At 39.1% G+C, this 15,635-nt stretch overlaps 1 protein-coding gene across 1 annotated transcript; it reads right to left on the reverse strand.

Moving 5' to 3' along the window:
* Positions 1 to 657: 657 nt before the first annotated feature.
* On the reverse strand, positions 658 to 11,992 carry STEAP1 (STEAP family member 1). Its single transcript, XM_045828308.1, has 5 exons — positions 11,870 to 11,992; positions 6,687 to 6,795; positions 4,245 to 4,715; positions 3,501 to 3,665; positions 658 to 1,094 (listed from the first exon to the last, which is right to left on the reverse strand). The coding sequence occupies exons 2-5, from the start codon at positions 6,765 to 6,767 to the stop codon at positions 837 to 839; spliced, it is 975 nt and encodes a 324-aa protein (XP_045684264.1). The 5' UTR covers positions 6,768 to 6,795; positions 11,870 to 11,992; the 3' UTR covers positions 658 to 836.
* Positions 11,993 to 15,635: the final 3,643 nt, after the last annotated feature.

The following is a 15,635-nucleotide window of genomic DNA, read 5'->3' on the forward strand; positions in this document are numbered from 1 at the left end:
CTCCAGAAGGCTTCTTAGCCCCAATGTAATAATTATCCTTTGTAATAGAACAACAAAAAAACTGGACTCCACTCAACTCACATACTACTTGTTTTGCCTAATTTGTACCATTAGCTCTGTTGTGTTAGTCACAATAAATGATGTACTCATACAAAAGAGAAGGGCTGTGGTTAGTTTGTTGGGTTAGAGTCCTGAGAGTAGATGTAGAGGGTGATCGTTGGGGAATTGTGTCATGGTCTGCTTTTGCCAGTGTGTTAAGCTAAATTCAACTGAGTGGTGCATAACTCGGATGGAGAAAATTGAATCGACTTTTTTTCCTGAATAGCTTGAGTTTTATTTTGTCTGCCTGTGTATCTGCAATTATTCTGCTGCTTTACTTGTGCTAGACATAATCTGTGTAATTTTGAGTGAGATGTTCCATGAATCACACCCCGTTAGGGAAAATGAAAGGAAAATGAAAGTTCTTTAACAATGATCATAAACACTGGATATACTTGTATGGTAGACTCAGATAATACATTTTTTCACGGCTCATGATACCTTTTAATAAGTAGCAAGTACTGGTATTTCAAAGTCATTTCTTATTAATAATGTTATGCAGTCTGACAACTCAGATGCGATTATTTAGCTTTACTGAACATAGAGAATGTGCTGAAGATGATTTTATTTCTTGCTTTGAATCAACTCTGAAGGAAATACACATATTTCAAACTCATCACTCAGAGAGTAAGAGATACACTAAGACCCTCAGTGGTCATTTTATTAAACAAATACAAATTTGAAATGCTTATGATCAAATATATAAAATTTGAACAAAAATGTTGTAAACAGTAACTCTACAACTGGGAAGACATCTCAACTTTATTAACTTTGGTGACGTCTTCCCAACCATGTCTGATCTTCAGTATCTTCTTTCTCAAGCACGGCAGGAAGAGTATGGCCTTACATGTCAGGACGACAATCGGAAGGAAAACGGCGATCATAAAAGTTGGAGGTGTATACCATACAAACTGTTTTATATCCACCCATTTATTCCAGGCAAAAATCAATGCATGTATTGTGCCCAGGAGAAGGCAAACAATGCCCAGCTTGCTCTGCAAAAGAAAAAAAAAAATTCTCTAGGTAAAGATTGGTTCAATAAGAGTTTATTCCATCCTACTTTATCTGAATCTGTTCATCTGGATTCTGTTGCTTGGAAATTCTTCCACTTATCTGTAATTGTTTTCCTATGACATTTCTCAATGTCATACCTTTCAATTCTTTGTCAATTCTTTTTTACATGTCCCCACCTTACCCCCACTTTTGGGTAATGCCTTTGTCTCCAGGCTATTTAAATTAAGAACATTCACAACCATACTCCTTTTGGACTCAGCTAATCAACAACACTGTCTTCCCACTCTCCACACTGTGTTCACCTCTTTTATGACATTTACTTCATGACAGTTTGTCTCTTGTGCACTTGACTTAATTTTGCCTATCAAGAGACATCTAAAATCAGGGACTCTGTCTTACTTAGCACAGGATCCCTACGGGATCAACACAGTGATTTGTGCATTTTAGATGTTCAGTAAATAGTGCTGGGTTGACTGAAGATCAGTGCAAAAATCAATTCGAATTCAGTGATCTTTACTGATTGTGAAGGTGACTAAAGTGACTGACTTTGGTATATGAATACTGAAGATTTTGGTATGTGACTTTAGTATGCAAATGAGCTTGGCCTATGTTAAAACAAAAACCAAACATTCTGACAAAGTGGAAAAATACCAACAGTTATTTTGATGTTTGAACAAAACAGAGATATAAAAATGTAAAGAAAAATTTCAGCCTGTACTGGGATACTGACACCATCCAGATAAAGATGCTTAAAAATAGCTGTTCACCTAAATAATTTTATGGCATCCTGACAATAGCTCTTCTAGAGAACTCTGACTCCTATTCACTTACTGGAAATGGTCATTAACCTGCCAGAACAAATCCAACTCATAATTATTCAGCAGTAAGTACTCTTAAGCCTCAATGAGTATAATCAAATACTTAAGCTTCTACTTTCAGATATAAATCTCCAACATAAATCGGAGAGTAATCAGTTCCTGGATTGTAAATGAAAAGTGTCTAGGTTATTAAAAAGTACATGTGACTGTCTGAAGGTTAAATTTACCAAATGTGTATGATATCCTTATTATGAGCTAGGTGTTGTGCACAGTGAAATGCGCTCAGTCATCCGGATGCAGTGCTTGAATTCCTGACTAAATTTGAAAGGTAGGGTGCTCAGCACATGTGTGACGGACAGTGCTCGGGAACAGAGAACTCCATTGGCTATCAGGCTGAACCTACCAAATCAGCAAATACTACACTTGGAAAATAGGGCACCATCTCTAAGCCATGTTGGAATAATTCAGATGAAGGCATACTTTTCAGCCTCATCAGATGTCCTGATAAAGTGCTTGTAGGAGTATATGTATGAACATGCAGAAAGGATTGTGGGGAATGTCACATTTTGTGGGAATTTCCAAAGATGTCTACACATATGGGCTAAAGCTATGTAATTTATGAAATCTTGGTAGTGCTTATGACTTAATTAAATTTAGTCCTTTGATTCTTGTTCAACATGGATCCCCTTATGAATTCTGGCACATAAAGCTTTTTAGGGTGTAATTTACTACTAGGAGATTAACCTTAGCAAATCCGAAATAGTTTGAATGCCAAGAATACCGAGAAACTTCACGTGAGCAAGCTACATAAAATGTAACTTTGAAAAAGCATTTAAAATGATGTATCAGAATACCTTTGGTAGATAAAACTCCATATTTCAAGGAGAGATGACTTTTTATGGATGGTACAGAGCTGTGTAACTTAAAAGGCATGAATAAAATTAGGCAACAGGCAAAAGAATGTTTTTTTTTGGAGGAACTAAAAATATCAAATATTAAATTTCTAAAATATCACATTTATAGTTATTAGATGGATAGCAAATTGTCTAACAAGTTACAGATGTTAGAAATATTTTCCTTAGAGTAAGGTCCTTTATTCATGTAGAAAACACTTCTCTGTAACAGCAATAGGGAAAATGATAGATGAGCACATTATTCACTGAAACAAGTGTAGGATCTTTGCTATTGGAAAACCATTTGTTATTATTATTTTTTATCCTCACCTGAGGACATTTTTTTCATTGCTGTTTTAGAGAAAGGAAGGGAGAGAGAGAAACATTGCGGTGAGAGAGAAGCATCCTTTGGTTGCCTCCTGCACGTGCTGAGACTGGGGATCAACGCCGGACCCGGGATCCTACCTGTTCAGACCAGGGGTCATATGCACCTGTGCCTGGACCAGGAATCAAACCCACAACCTTTCAATTGCAGGATGATGCTCCAACCAACTGAGCCACACTGGCCAGGGCCATTTGTTATTTTTATGGGGCAAAGTCAATATACTTGATGGTATTATACACACAACAAGATTTACCTGTCTGAGGGAATAGAATCATTTTATATATCACTTACCTGAATGTAGTGAAATTCTCTCCATGTCAAAGAGTCACTCACAGATGGAATAGATGTCACAGCCAGCAGAGCCAGTATTGCAAGGGCCACAATTCCCAGAGACACATAAATTTCCATTCTCCAAACATCATGCTCAATCCAGGCATCTTCTTTATTTTGTTGCACCTACCGAAGGGTGAAAAGAGGAAAGAATGTAAAGAACACCTGGTTTCTGCATACGAACCCCCTTCTACGCTCCCTCCAGCTGCTCGGGAGGGCCTGATAACTAGAGGCCTGTACAAAATTATAACTTGTTTTTGCATTCCTGTAAAAGAAATGACATAGGAGCTATCAATCACTTTCCCTGAATGCAACATTGATATAATCTATTTACATAATTTTTTTAATGATTAGAATTGTAATGTGCATGCACATGTGGTAAAGAAGCAGAAAATAAGAAAAATTAGCATTAAAAAGTAGTCTTGTGAGGGTGGTAGAAAATGGAAATGTTGCCCTGTCCATGAACAAAATATTTGTTTATATTGTTAAAGTTACAGTTTACTATTTTCAGCTTAAAATAAATTGCTCAATGTAAAACTACACAAACCCCAATGCAATAATAAAACATTTTAAATGTACAGATTACTTGCTCAACACAGGGTTTCAACTGGGACTGGAGGTATTGATATTAACCTGACAAAGAGTTAATCTGTTAGGTGACTTAGACTTTTTGGTTTAGTGATATTGTCAGTCTCGTTATCTTACCTGTTGATATGCCCAGTTTAGCAACTTGTATCTGTAGGATCGCCTCATGGGATAGGATAAACTATAAAGTGCATGCAGGACGGCAAAAAAGAAACTGAGAAGCCCAAACTGCTTCCTTGTTAACATCCACCTGTCCAACCAGTGAGGAAATTTCTTATACTTGGTTCCATTACGAAGCTGTACAACCGCTGCTATCACACCTGGCAAATAAACCAGTGCCAAGAGGGTGATGGAAACCATCGGCAAGACTTTGTTGATGACCAGGATTGGAATTTTATAAAGATACTGCTGATGGGAAGTTACAAAGGGGTGAATTACTTCCCTCAGAAGAGTGTAAAGAAAAGTCAGAGATGATACAATAGCAGCAATTTTAATTGGCAAGCGCCACTCTGGGAAGAGTTCTTGTTTTTGCTGAAGCTTCTGCAAAAGCACAGGTTCTCTCAGCATGCTGGTCTCCCCGGAGTTCTTATTCTACAAAGAAAAGAAAACAAACATCTTAAAATTAAAACAATGGAATTTCCTTAAACTAATTACTTATTGCTCACTGTGCTCATCAGTAAAAAAGGTCATTCAGAGCCTTGCTTTCGGACACTGGTTGGCTGAAGAGACAGCACGGTCTATGTAGCACCGATCGCAGGTTCATGCAGCCACACTGGGGTTCTCCATTAATTTCTGTTACTCGTTTTTCAAAACAAATACATGCTTCAGATAAATACATGCTCCCCTAAAGTAAAGGACACTGTATTTCTATCCTAAAGGCATAAAAGGATTCAGAATAATGCAACTAGGAAACTAAAATTAAAAAATGAACAAAAAAAATCTAGTAATCTTGGGTAAAAATAATAAAACATAAATTTTAACAGCTGTGTTTTTAAATATTTTTTATTGCTTCCTGGGTAACTCTTAGCAAAGAATGAAGAACTACTTCTTCATGAATTCTAGTACAGAAGATGAGGACTGACATTACTGAAAGAAAAAAATCTGTAATTTCTGTCATGTCATGTCTTTGATTTTATGTTTCTACAATGCCTCATCTGTGTAAATGCTGGCAGACAAATAATCTATCTCCTGAGAAAGTTACAATTCTTTACCCAGTTCTATTTCTAGTTAGGAACAAAAGGTTACATTGAATATTTTGTCATTTCCTCAATTGACTAATATACCAGCAAACTGTAAAAAAAAAAAAAATCCTCAAAATGAGAAAGTATATCAGAGTGTTTCATATTGTTACTTGATGAATAAATTCACTTTCTCACCCAATATGTTGTTCCTCATTTTTTATAGCTCCATTTATAGAACCATAACATTTTAATGCTCCAAATACTAGTGATTATCTCGCTCATTTCCTCATTTTATGCATGGTAACTTTACTTTACATAGTTCTTCATAATTCTTGATGTTTAAAAATGACCTCTCACCATTTAAATTTTACTTTCAGTAATCAATCACTGTTCCATCCAATGCTTTTTCCAATTAGTCCATTTAGATGGGAGTCGAGCATGATAAAGCACCTGTCATCTCTTCACATCAAAGCAATCTAGGAACTATCAACTGAGGTCAATTTGCTGGTTAAAGGTGAAGAGTTATGCAACAGCAAGCAGGACAGTTAACTTGAAAAATAAATATGATTTTATTTTATTTTTTCAGGCACAGCTAAAGTTTTAAAGGAATAGCTTTGGCCCAGGCAGAGGCAGCTCCCTAGGTATCTCAGGAGGTGTGTGAACCCCAAGAAACTGGGGGATTTCTCTGGGCCACCAACGTGGTTTTATTTTATGCACACATTTTTATAGAATATGTGCTTATGATATCTTAATTATTTTGCTTGTTAAAATAGTTAAGGTAAAATAAATAATTTGTTATAACTGCAGTTGAGATCATTTAGAAAGGTAAAAAAGAGTTTGAAACCAAAAATTTCCAACACCTTTTCAGCTAACAATGCAGTCAGAAACATTTCATCTTGAGTAGGGGAAAAGTAGGACCACTGATTCTTATTTTAAATCTAATTTATTTGGTTAAACAGTGAATCATTAATTAACTTGATGATCTCTTGGTAAGCTGCCACAGTACCTATTAAAAAAATGCAGGCTTGCAAAACTGCTGATATATAGGCATTGGTGATTCTTTTGAAACACTCATAGAATGTTAGAAAAAATTGGAAGGGCTTTGGAGAAGATACAGTCCAACTCTCTCACTTTACATATAGACCAAGACCCAGGATTTTCAGTGACTCATTCAAGGTTATTCGGCTAAGCCCATGGCAGTCAGTTAAGGTATAACTTCTCTCCTTACGACACTGCCCTTCACCCACCACAGTATCAGTGGCATGAATCAGAGTGAAGGTATCAGCAGACTAAGGTGAAAAATCACTTTAACAGCACTATGAGCTATAGAATAGCATTTGAGTTATGCTTATAGGTTCTAATTAATTATTATTATGTTTACCAAATAATCATCTTCTTCTAGATTTCTCCTAGGTTTCATTTTCCAAAGTTCTTGGTTTGTGATGTTTTGTCGAATTTCCATTAATTCTATAAAATATGGCTTCAGACACCTATTAAAATAAAAATAAAAATAATTATCTTATTCAAGTCTATGTTCTTTATGATCTTGTTTGATAGGGCAATATGAACAATTTACTCATATAAGGTCTAGAGGGGCAGATAAAGTGCAATACAATACAGTTGGCGACTGATTTATACATTTAACTTTACATTACAATCTGTAAGAATTTTAAACCAGGGCCCCTGTGTCCATAGCAACTGCTTTAGTTTGTCCAAGTAGGAGTACACTGTCTGACGTAGGTTTCTATAGGGAATTCAAAGGGTTGGACATTGCCTTTTATTTTAGGGAATTTAATTCCAGGTGCTCATTTAGAGGAAAGCCAACTCCCCTCAAAGGTCAATAGAATTAGGAATTCATTTTTCTTTCTTTTTAAAAGAAATATTTTATTGATTTATTTTTAGAGAGGGGAAGGGATGGAAAAGAGAGGAAGAGAAACATCAAAGTGTGGTTGCCTCTTGAGCGTCCCCTACTGGGGACCTGGTCTGCAACCCAGGTATGTGCCCTGAGTGGGAATCGAACCTGTGACCCTTTGGTTCGCAGGCCAGCACTCAAGCCACTAAGCCACACCAGCCAGGGCCAAATTCATTTTTCTGAGAGTAACAACGTTATCAAATAGAGGCTGGAGTTAGCTGATATACCATCATACTTCTGTAAGTTGTATTTAATAGGCTTTTGGGGTTGACACTAGAATCTGAAATAATAATTAAATGATTTTAAGGGTAAACATATTCTGATTTTCAGAAAATTAACAAAATGGACACTCTAGGTAAGTATAAGGTGAACCCTGATAGTGGCATAAAGGACCAAAAGGTGGCATTTTCAGAGTCATTTTCCCATTGTAGTGACAGGCTAGTTTTTGTTGGTAAAACATGAGTTGCTGCTATATTTCCACTGGGGCTGAGTTGTGTTCAGTCACTGACATGAACCCTATCCTGGTTAGCTCTGTGGAAATTAATTTTGTTAAATTGTTACCCTATAAAGTAATCTTTTCCTTAATAGCTATCACAGATCATCATTCAGGCTTGACTAACATTTTTAGAAAGAGGAACGTATGATGTCATAATATTACTCATTATCTTTATTTGTCTAAATTTATTTCCAGAGGAATACATTGCCAATTTGTAAATACTTAATGAAATTCAATGAAAAAAAAAGCAGATTAGATATACAATAATTTGATTGAGAGAAAACATTCCAAGTATTTCTGTATTTTAGATCATCCATAATAATGCTTCATTAAATGGGAAGTTGTTTTCAGGAATATTTTAAAGTACTTAAAAACATTCCCCAAACTTTTAAGGGTTTGATTGTCACAAAGACTACAGAAGAGCCATATTTACAGAATGCCAACATTTGCCTTTATTGAAGTGCTCCGAGAACATTTTCCTTATGTTAGTTATTTTGAAATTTCACAATATTCATGCTGAAGATATTTGTTGTTGTGGTCTGCCCACCTTCTTTTCCCATAAAAAATTATATAAACATTTCTTCCATTTGGAGAAATGCCTCCACCTTGGCCATAGCCGCAGGCATATGACTTAGTCTGTGCTAATCACAGTGCTCTACTCTTTTGATCACGTCGACTGGTTTAGAGATGGCTCACAACCCTTGTTCCAACCAGGAAGAGTCCTTCTTTGAGACGTACATATGGAAGTGATGATAAAAAGGACATGCCTAGCATTTTAAGTTGGGAGGATAGAAACCTACCATGCTTCCTTCTGCATGCTGTAAGGAGAAAGATGTTTTTAACAGAACAGAAGAAAACCCAGTACAGAAGCACAAGCAAGAGACAGGGACACAGAAGAGTCCTGGTGGTATATTTAAAGTATTTAGAGTCCTGGAGACTAAATTCTGAATATTTTAGTTACACAAACAGATATGTTCATTTTTTTCCTTAAGTTAGTTTGAGTTGGGTTTATAACATTGGCATTTGAAAAAGTTCTGTGTAAGGTATATGCCAATCAAAATACACAAAGAGGATTGCATCAAACTAAAAAATTTTTGCACAGAAAAGGAAAACATCAACAGGATAAAAAGACAACCCACAGAATGGGAGAACATATTTGCCGATACATCTGATAAGGGGTTAATATCCAAAATTCATAAAGCACTTACAAAACACAACATCCAAAAACCAAACAATCCAATTAAAAAATGGGCAAAGGACCTGAATAGACATTTCTCCAAAGAAGACATACACGTCTAATAGACATACAAAAAGATGCTCAATATCACTAATCATCAGAGAAATGCAAATTAAAACCACAATAAGATGCCACCTCGCACCTGTCACAATGGCTACCATCAATAAATCAACAAACAGCAAGTGCTGGCAAGGATGTGGAGAAAGGGGAACCCTTTTGCACTGTTGGTGAAAATGCAGATTGGTGCAGCCACTGTGGAAAGCAGTACAGAGATACCGCAAAAAATTAAAAGCGAATCTTCCTTTTGACACAGCAGTCTCACTTCTGGGAACATACCTGAAGGAACCCAAAACTCTAATTTGAAAGAACATAAGCACCCCTGTGTTCATTGCAGCGTTATTTATAGTCACCAAAATATGGAAGTAGCCCAAGTGTCCATCAGTAGATGATTAGATACAACAACTATGGGACATTACACAATAGAATTCTACTCAGCTGTAGAAAAGAAATTTTGTTTTTTAATTTTAATTTTTAAAATTATTTTATTGGTGTTCAATTAAATGTTGTCTACATTCTTCCCCCACTACTCACCCCCACCCCAGCCAAACTCACCTCCCTCCCTTGCTTCCACTCTCTCCCTTGGTTTTTGTCCATGTGCCCTTTATAGTAGTTCCTGAAAACCCTTCTCCCCACTGTCCTTTCCCATTTCCCCTCTGGCTATTGTTAGATTGTTCTTGATTTCCATGACTGTGGTTATATTTTGTTTGCTTTTTTCTTTTGCTGATTATGTTCCAGTTAAAGGTGAGACCACATGGTATTTGTCCCTTGCCGCTGAAAAGAAGAAAATTTTACCCTTTGCGACAGCATGATTGGACCTGGAGAACATTATGCTAGTGAAATAAGCCAGTCAGAGAAAGACAAATACCATATGATTTCACTCATACGTGGAATCTAATGAACAAATTGAATTAACAAGCAAATTAGCAACAAACTCACAGATGGAGAACAGATGACAGCTAGTGGAGGGGGAAGTGAAGGGGTGGAGGGATTGAGCAAAAAGGAAAAAGGACTCATGGACATGGACAACAGTGGGGTGATTGTGGTGGGGAGGGGGGCATAAGGGAACTAAGTGGTAATAGAAAAATACAATAAAAATTAAGTATATGCCAGTTATCAAGTATTATGAACTCAACTCTATGATGGGCACTGGAGGGGAAAAGATAAGTGGGATTTCATGACTGCTCTAGAGGAGCTTATGGTATTTGCCCCTAAAAAGTATTATTCAATATCATTTGGTGATTTAGCCAACATTATAAATAGAATAATCTTTGGTGTGCATATGTGTCTAGGAATTGGATTTTTATCTACTGTAATCAAACAAATAATTCACACTATTTAGATATTTTTAACTCTGTGAGTTGCAGGATGGCACAGATGTTAACATACAAATCTACCCTCATTCAATATTAATTCTTTAACTGTAGTGTAAATAACATCAGGCAGTGGGAATACAAAGTTAAGTGAGAAGAAGCCTCAGCTCTCAAAAACGTCAAAATCTGGGAGGGAAGGCAGACATTTCAACAACTAACCGCATGGTTGTGTAATGAATCCTCAAGAAGCTTCTGACTGGCGGTGGCATGGGAAGGGTGAGGGCTCTCTTCTAGATCTGGTTCTGGGGCATCTAGCGAGTTGGCAGTTTTGCTGATTGACAATCAGCAAAGCCAAGGAGAAGCCCAGGGCAGTGAGGGAGCTTTTGGATTGTGTGGCCCACAGTCAACTCTGTGCCCAGAAGCCAAGAAAATAAAATGTCAGTCAATTAAATATGTTGGTTTCCATCAGACATTGACCAAATATATAATTTAAATTCGACATTTAAATCTTCTCACGAAAAAATATACAGGAAACAGCACATTGTTTACATATTAGGAACTGCAGAATTTGACCCAAAGTTCTGTTTCATCCCTGTTAAAAAGCAAATAATATTTTGATGTGAGTGTTCCATTTAGCTGTAAAAGGATCGCTAACTTCATGTTCCTGATAAATTGACACAGCCCGACTGACTCGTGTTTATGTCGAAGAGTTCAGAATATGAAGAAACTCAATAACGGGAATACATTGTGGTTGCACTGCATTTGCAAACTTATACTTTCAAGTATACACTTTCATTACCATATTTAACTATGTGAAGGAGAAAGGTTTTTCTTTACTGGGCTGTTTTAAAGCACTGTATGTTCCCGGTACTCAACATTCTATGCTAAATGAAATGATGTCTTATTAAATGTTAGGATGTTGATATACACATAAACAAAGAGAACAGAGTAAGAAGGTTGGAAGTGTTCGTAAATTTTACCTCTACAAATCCCCTCCAGTGAATTTGACCCACGACACAAATAAATAAAACCTTGACCGACCGATTGTTGGGGACTTGAATCGCAATCCAGACCCTAAAAGAGTAGGACTAATCCTCCAAAGACTTAAAATGAAAACTTCTTGTCACTAGGAAACCTGAAGACAAGTCGCGCGATTCTAAGCACGCTGTACTAATGCCATGCAAACTCGTGGCGATCTTGCCAAGTTGGCAAAATTGCAGCAGAACCCTACCTGAGGACAAACTTAATAGCCCGTCACAGCCCCTGAAACCCCGGAGAAAAGGCTTTCTTGTGAGTCCCTGGCTGCCAGCCCCTGGACCGGCCACCTCAGAGCGGTGTGCTCCGCGGAGCGCGGGGCTGGAAGACAGCAGCCGAGGAGCAGCGCAAAAGGGGCCGATTGAGCTGCGCTCGCTCCCGGGCGCCGCCGCCCGGGTCCTGCAGCGGCTTGCGGCCCGATACAGCCCGTGCGAGCCGGGGAGCCGGCGCGGCCTCGCAGGGACACACGCAGGCCGGAGGCCAGCGGCGAGCCAGCATGATTCAAGGGACTCACCCGCTTCTCGACGTGACCCGACGGTAGAGTGGCGGCCTCGGCTGCTGTGCGGAGGTGCCAGCCCCACGCGGCGCCGGAGCCTAAGACTGCTCAGCCAGTTTTCTCGCCTCAGACCCCGCCCCCGTGTCAACCGCCGGTACAGCGCCACCTACGGGTTCCTCGGGTTCCCACGGCTCCTGCACTGGGTGGGCTATCCTCTCGGGTCTCAGCCGCCAAATTTAGGATTTCCCCTGTGTTGCAGCCTGGCCACTCGTTTCCCTCCCCCCACATCCGCCCAGTCTCTCAAAAATCGGTCCTCAGCCTGAGATCGGCTACACGTCCTCCCACTGCTCGCCTTTCTTTTATCTCCCAAATACTGAACATTTGTGCAATAGTTCTCGAACATTAACGAGTATCAACAGGAGGCTTATTAGAACACCGATTTGACCCGCCCCTCTCCCCAACACACAGACACATTGTCCGGTGCAGTAGGCCTGGGATGGGGCCTGAGATGTGTTCATGCATTCTCAGGTTATGCTGAAGCTCACTCAGATCACCCTTTGAGATGGACCATTTTAAAGCGTAGCTAGCCCACTTTATTTATTTATTTTTTTACTGAATTTATTGCAGGTTTCAAGTGTACAACTCAATAAAACATCATCTGCACACTACATCATTAAAAGCCCATCGACCCAAACAGTCTTTCTTACCCCCACCACCCTTCCCCTCTGGCTACCACCACACTGTTGTCTGTATCTGTTTTATACCGATATATATGTATATATACATATCTGCTTAAAACCTTCACCTTCTTTTATCCAGTCCCCCACTGCCCCTCCCCTCTGAGGCTGTCAGTCTGTTCTATGTATCCATGCCTGTTTTTTGTTCACTAGATTCCAGATATAAGTGAGATCACATGGTGTTATCTTTCTCTGACTGGTTTACTTCATTTTGCATGATAATCTCCAGGCCCATCTATGCTGTCGCAGAAGGTGAGATTTCCTTTTTTGGGGGGAGGGGTAGTAATTGTGTAAATGTACCACAGCTTTTTTATCAACTCATCCACTGATAAGCACTTGGGCTGTTTCCAGATCTTGGCTATTGTAAATAACTGTGGAGGATACTGGGTCAGCGGTATCCATCGCGGCTGCAGATGCTCGTCGAAACACGAGAAAAACATACACACGGACAACCAGGTCCTGTGGGGAAATAGGGATGGAACAGCCACTCTCTCCAGTGGAAAGCGCCTCGGCCACCCTCCCTAGGGGATAGTGCCCCTCTCTCACACCGGAGCAGGCTTTTATTGAGTTAGTTTACACAGGAATTCAGGTAAAGCTCATTAATTATTGCCAGGAAGTAAGGATCAAACAACAGATAACAAGGAAGTCTGATGGCGTATTTTGAGTCAGGGTCAAAGAGCTGTAAAAAACTTTAAGGAACAAACTTACTTCTTCCTTGGACCCTTATCATTCAATTGAGAGCATTCTAAACAAAGCAGGTTTCACAGGATTTTACATATTCTTTCTTAGACCTGATCACCCGGGGAACCCGCCCTTTCTAGCACAGGGCTGCACCACCCTCCATCATTGTTTCAGGCTTAGGTGGAGCAAGAGAAGTAAGGCAGTCAAGAGATTAGGAGATTTTCTCACAGACAAAGAGGACTCAGGCTATGTCAAAGCTGAGGGGCGAGGGTCCATGACCCCCTTTTGCCGTAGCCCCCAAAGTCCTTCCTTGGGGGCTTCCCATGTGATCGTGACTGTCTTAGGTCCTTCCCCCCTTTGTGGAATCTTACCCGTCATTGGCTAACTGACCAAGCATTGGGGGCCAGGCAGGGTGAAGTAAAAGGAGCAGAACTGTTGCTCCTGTCAGGGAGATAAGCTTTTGTGTCCTTGCTGGCTTATGGTCCAAGGTTGCTCCTTCAGCCTTAGCCTTGGCAGGGGTTACAGCTTCTGATACCAGGCAGGGTGGTTCCCAAGAAATAACACTGCAATGAGCATAGAGGTGCATATTTTTTTTGAGTTGGTGTTTTGGGATTATTAGGCTATATTCTTGGGAGTTGGATCACTGGGTCAAAAGGTAGTTCCATTTTTAATTTTTTGAGGAAGTTCCATACTGCTTTCCACAGTGTCTGTACCAGTCTGCATTCCCACCAACAGTGCATGAGGATTCGCTTTTCTCTACAACCTCACCAGTGCTTGTTTGTTGATTTACTGGTAGGCAAGAGGTGATATATCATTGTGGTTTTAATTTACATTTAATTTGACTACTAATGTTGAGTATCTTTTTATGTCTATTGGCCATCTGTGTGTCCTCTATGGAGAAGTGTCTATTCAGATCCTTTGCCCATTTTTTAATTGGATTATTTGTCTTCCTGGTGTTGAGTTGTATAAATTCTTTTTTAAAGTATATTTTATTGATTATGCTATTACAATTGTCCCATTTTTTCTCCCCTTTATTCCCCTCTACCCTGCACCCCTCTCCCACTAGCATTCCCCCACCTTAGTTCATGTCCATGGATCATATGTATAAGTTCTTTGGCTTCTCCATTTCCTATATTATTCTTAACCTGCCCCTGTCTATTTTGTACCTACTATTTATGCTTCTTATTTCCTGTACCTTATCCCACAATGTCCCTCCTCCCCCTACCCACTGATAATCCTCCATGTGATCTCCATTTCTGTGATTCTGCTCCTGTTTTAGTTGTTTGCTTAGTTAGTTTTTCTTTCTAGGTTCAGTTTTTGATAGTTGTGAGTTTGTTGTTATTTTATTGTTCATATTTTTGATCATCTTCTTTTTCTTAGATAAGTCCCTTTAGCATTTCATATAATAAGGGCTTGGCAATCTTTTAACTTGAACTTATCTGGGAAGCATTTTATCTGCCCTTCTAAATGATGGCTTTGCTGGATAGAGTTATCTTGGGTTTAGGTTCTTGCCTTTCATGACTTTGAATACTTTTTTCGAGCCCCTTCTTGCCTTCAAGGTGTCTTTTGAGAAATCAGCTACCGGTCTTATGGGAACTCCTTTGTAGGGAACTGTCTCCTTTTCTCTTGCTGCTTTTAAGATTCTTTTTTTTATCTTTAATCTTGGGTAATGTAATTATGATGTGCCTTGGTGTGTGCTTCCTTGGATCCAACTTATTTGGGACTCTGAGCTTCCTGGACTTCCTAGAAGTCTATTTCCTTTACCAGATTGGGGGAGTTGTCCTTCATTATTTTTTCAAATAAGTTTTCAATTTCTTGCTCTTCCTTTTCTCCTTCTGGTACCCCTATGATTTGGATGTTGGGAGGTTTTTTAACCAGAGATTCCTCAGCCTTTCCTCATTTTTTAAAATCTTGTTTCTTCATTATGTTCTGGATGAATGTTTATTTCTTTCTTCTGCTCCAAACCGTTGATTTGATTCCCTCTTTCCTTCCCTTCACTGTTGGTTCCCTGTATATTTTGCTTTATTTCACTTTGCATAGCCTTCACTTTTTCCTCTGTTTTGTGACCATACTCAACCATTTCTGTGAGCATCCTGATTACCAGTGATTTGAACTCTGCATCTGATAGGTTGGCTATTTCTTCCTTGCTTAGTTCTTTTTTTTTGAGTTTTGATCTGTCCTTTCATTTGAGCCATATTTCTTTATTTCGGTGCCAGGAGTTTCTCCCACAGCTGCAACCCCACAGTTTTTTTCAGTCAGATTTTGAGGCTTTATTTCCCTTTGCTGGAACCCTGGGTTGCTTGGTCTGTCTCACTGTCCAGTTGTTCCTCCCAGTTTATCTGCATGGGATTCTGTGTATTAGGTAG

The sequence above is a fragment of the Phyllostomus hastatus genome, unplaced genomic scaffold (genome assembly GCF_019186645.2).
Source record: "Phyllostomus hastatus isolate PE091 unplaced genomic scaffold, TTU_PhHast_1.1 phas_scaffold_78, whole genome shotgun sequence".
Taxonomy (NCBI): Eukaryota; Metazoa; Chordata; class Mammalia; order Chiroptera; family Phyllostomidae; genus Phyllostomus; species Phyllostomus hastatus.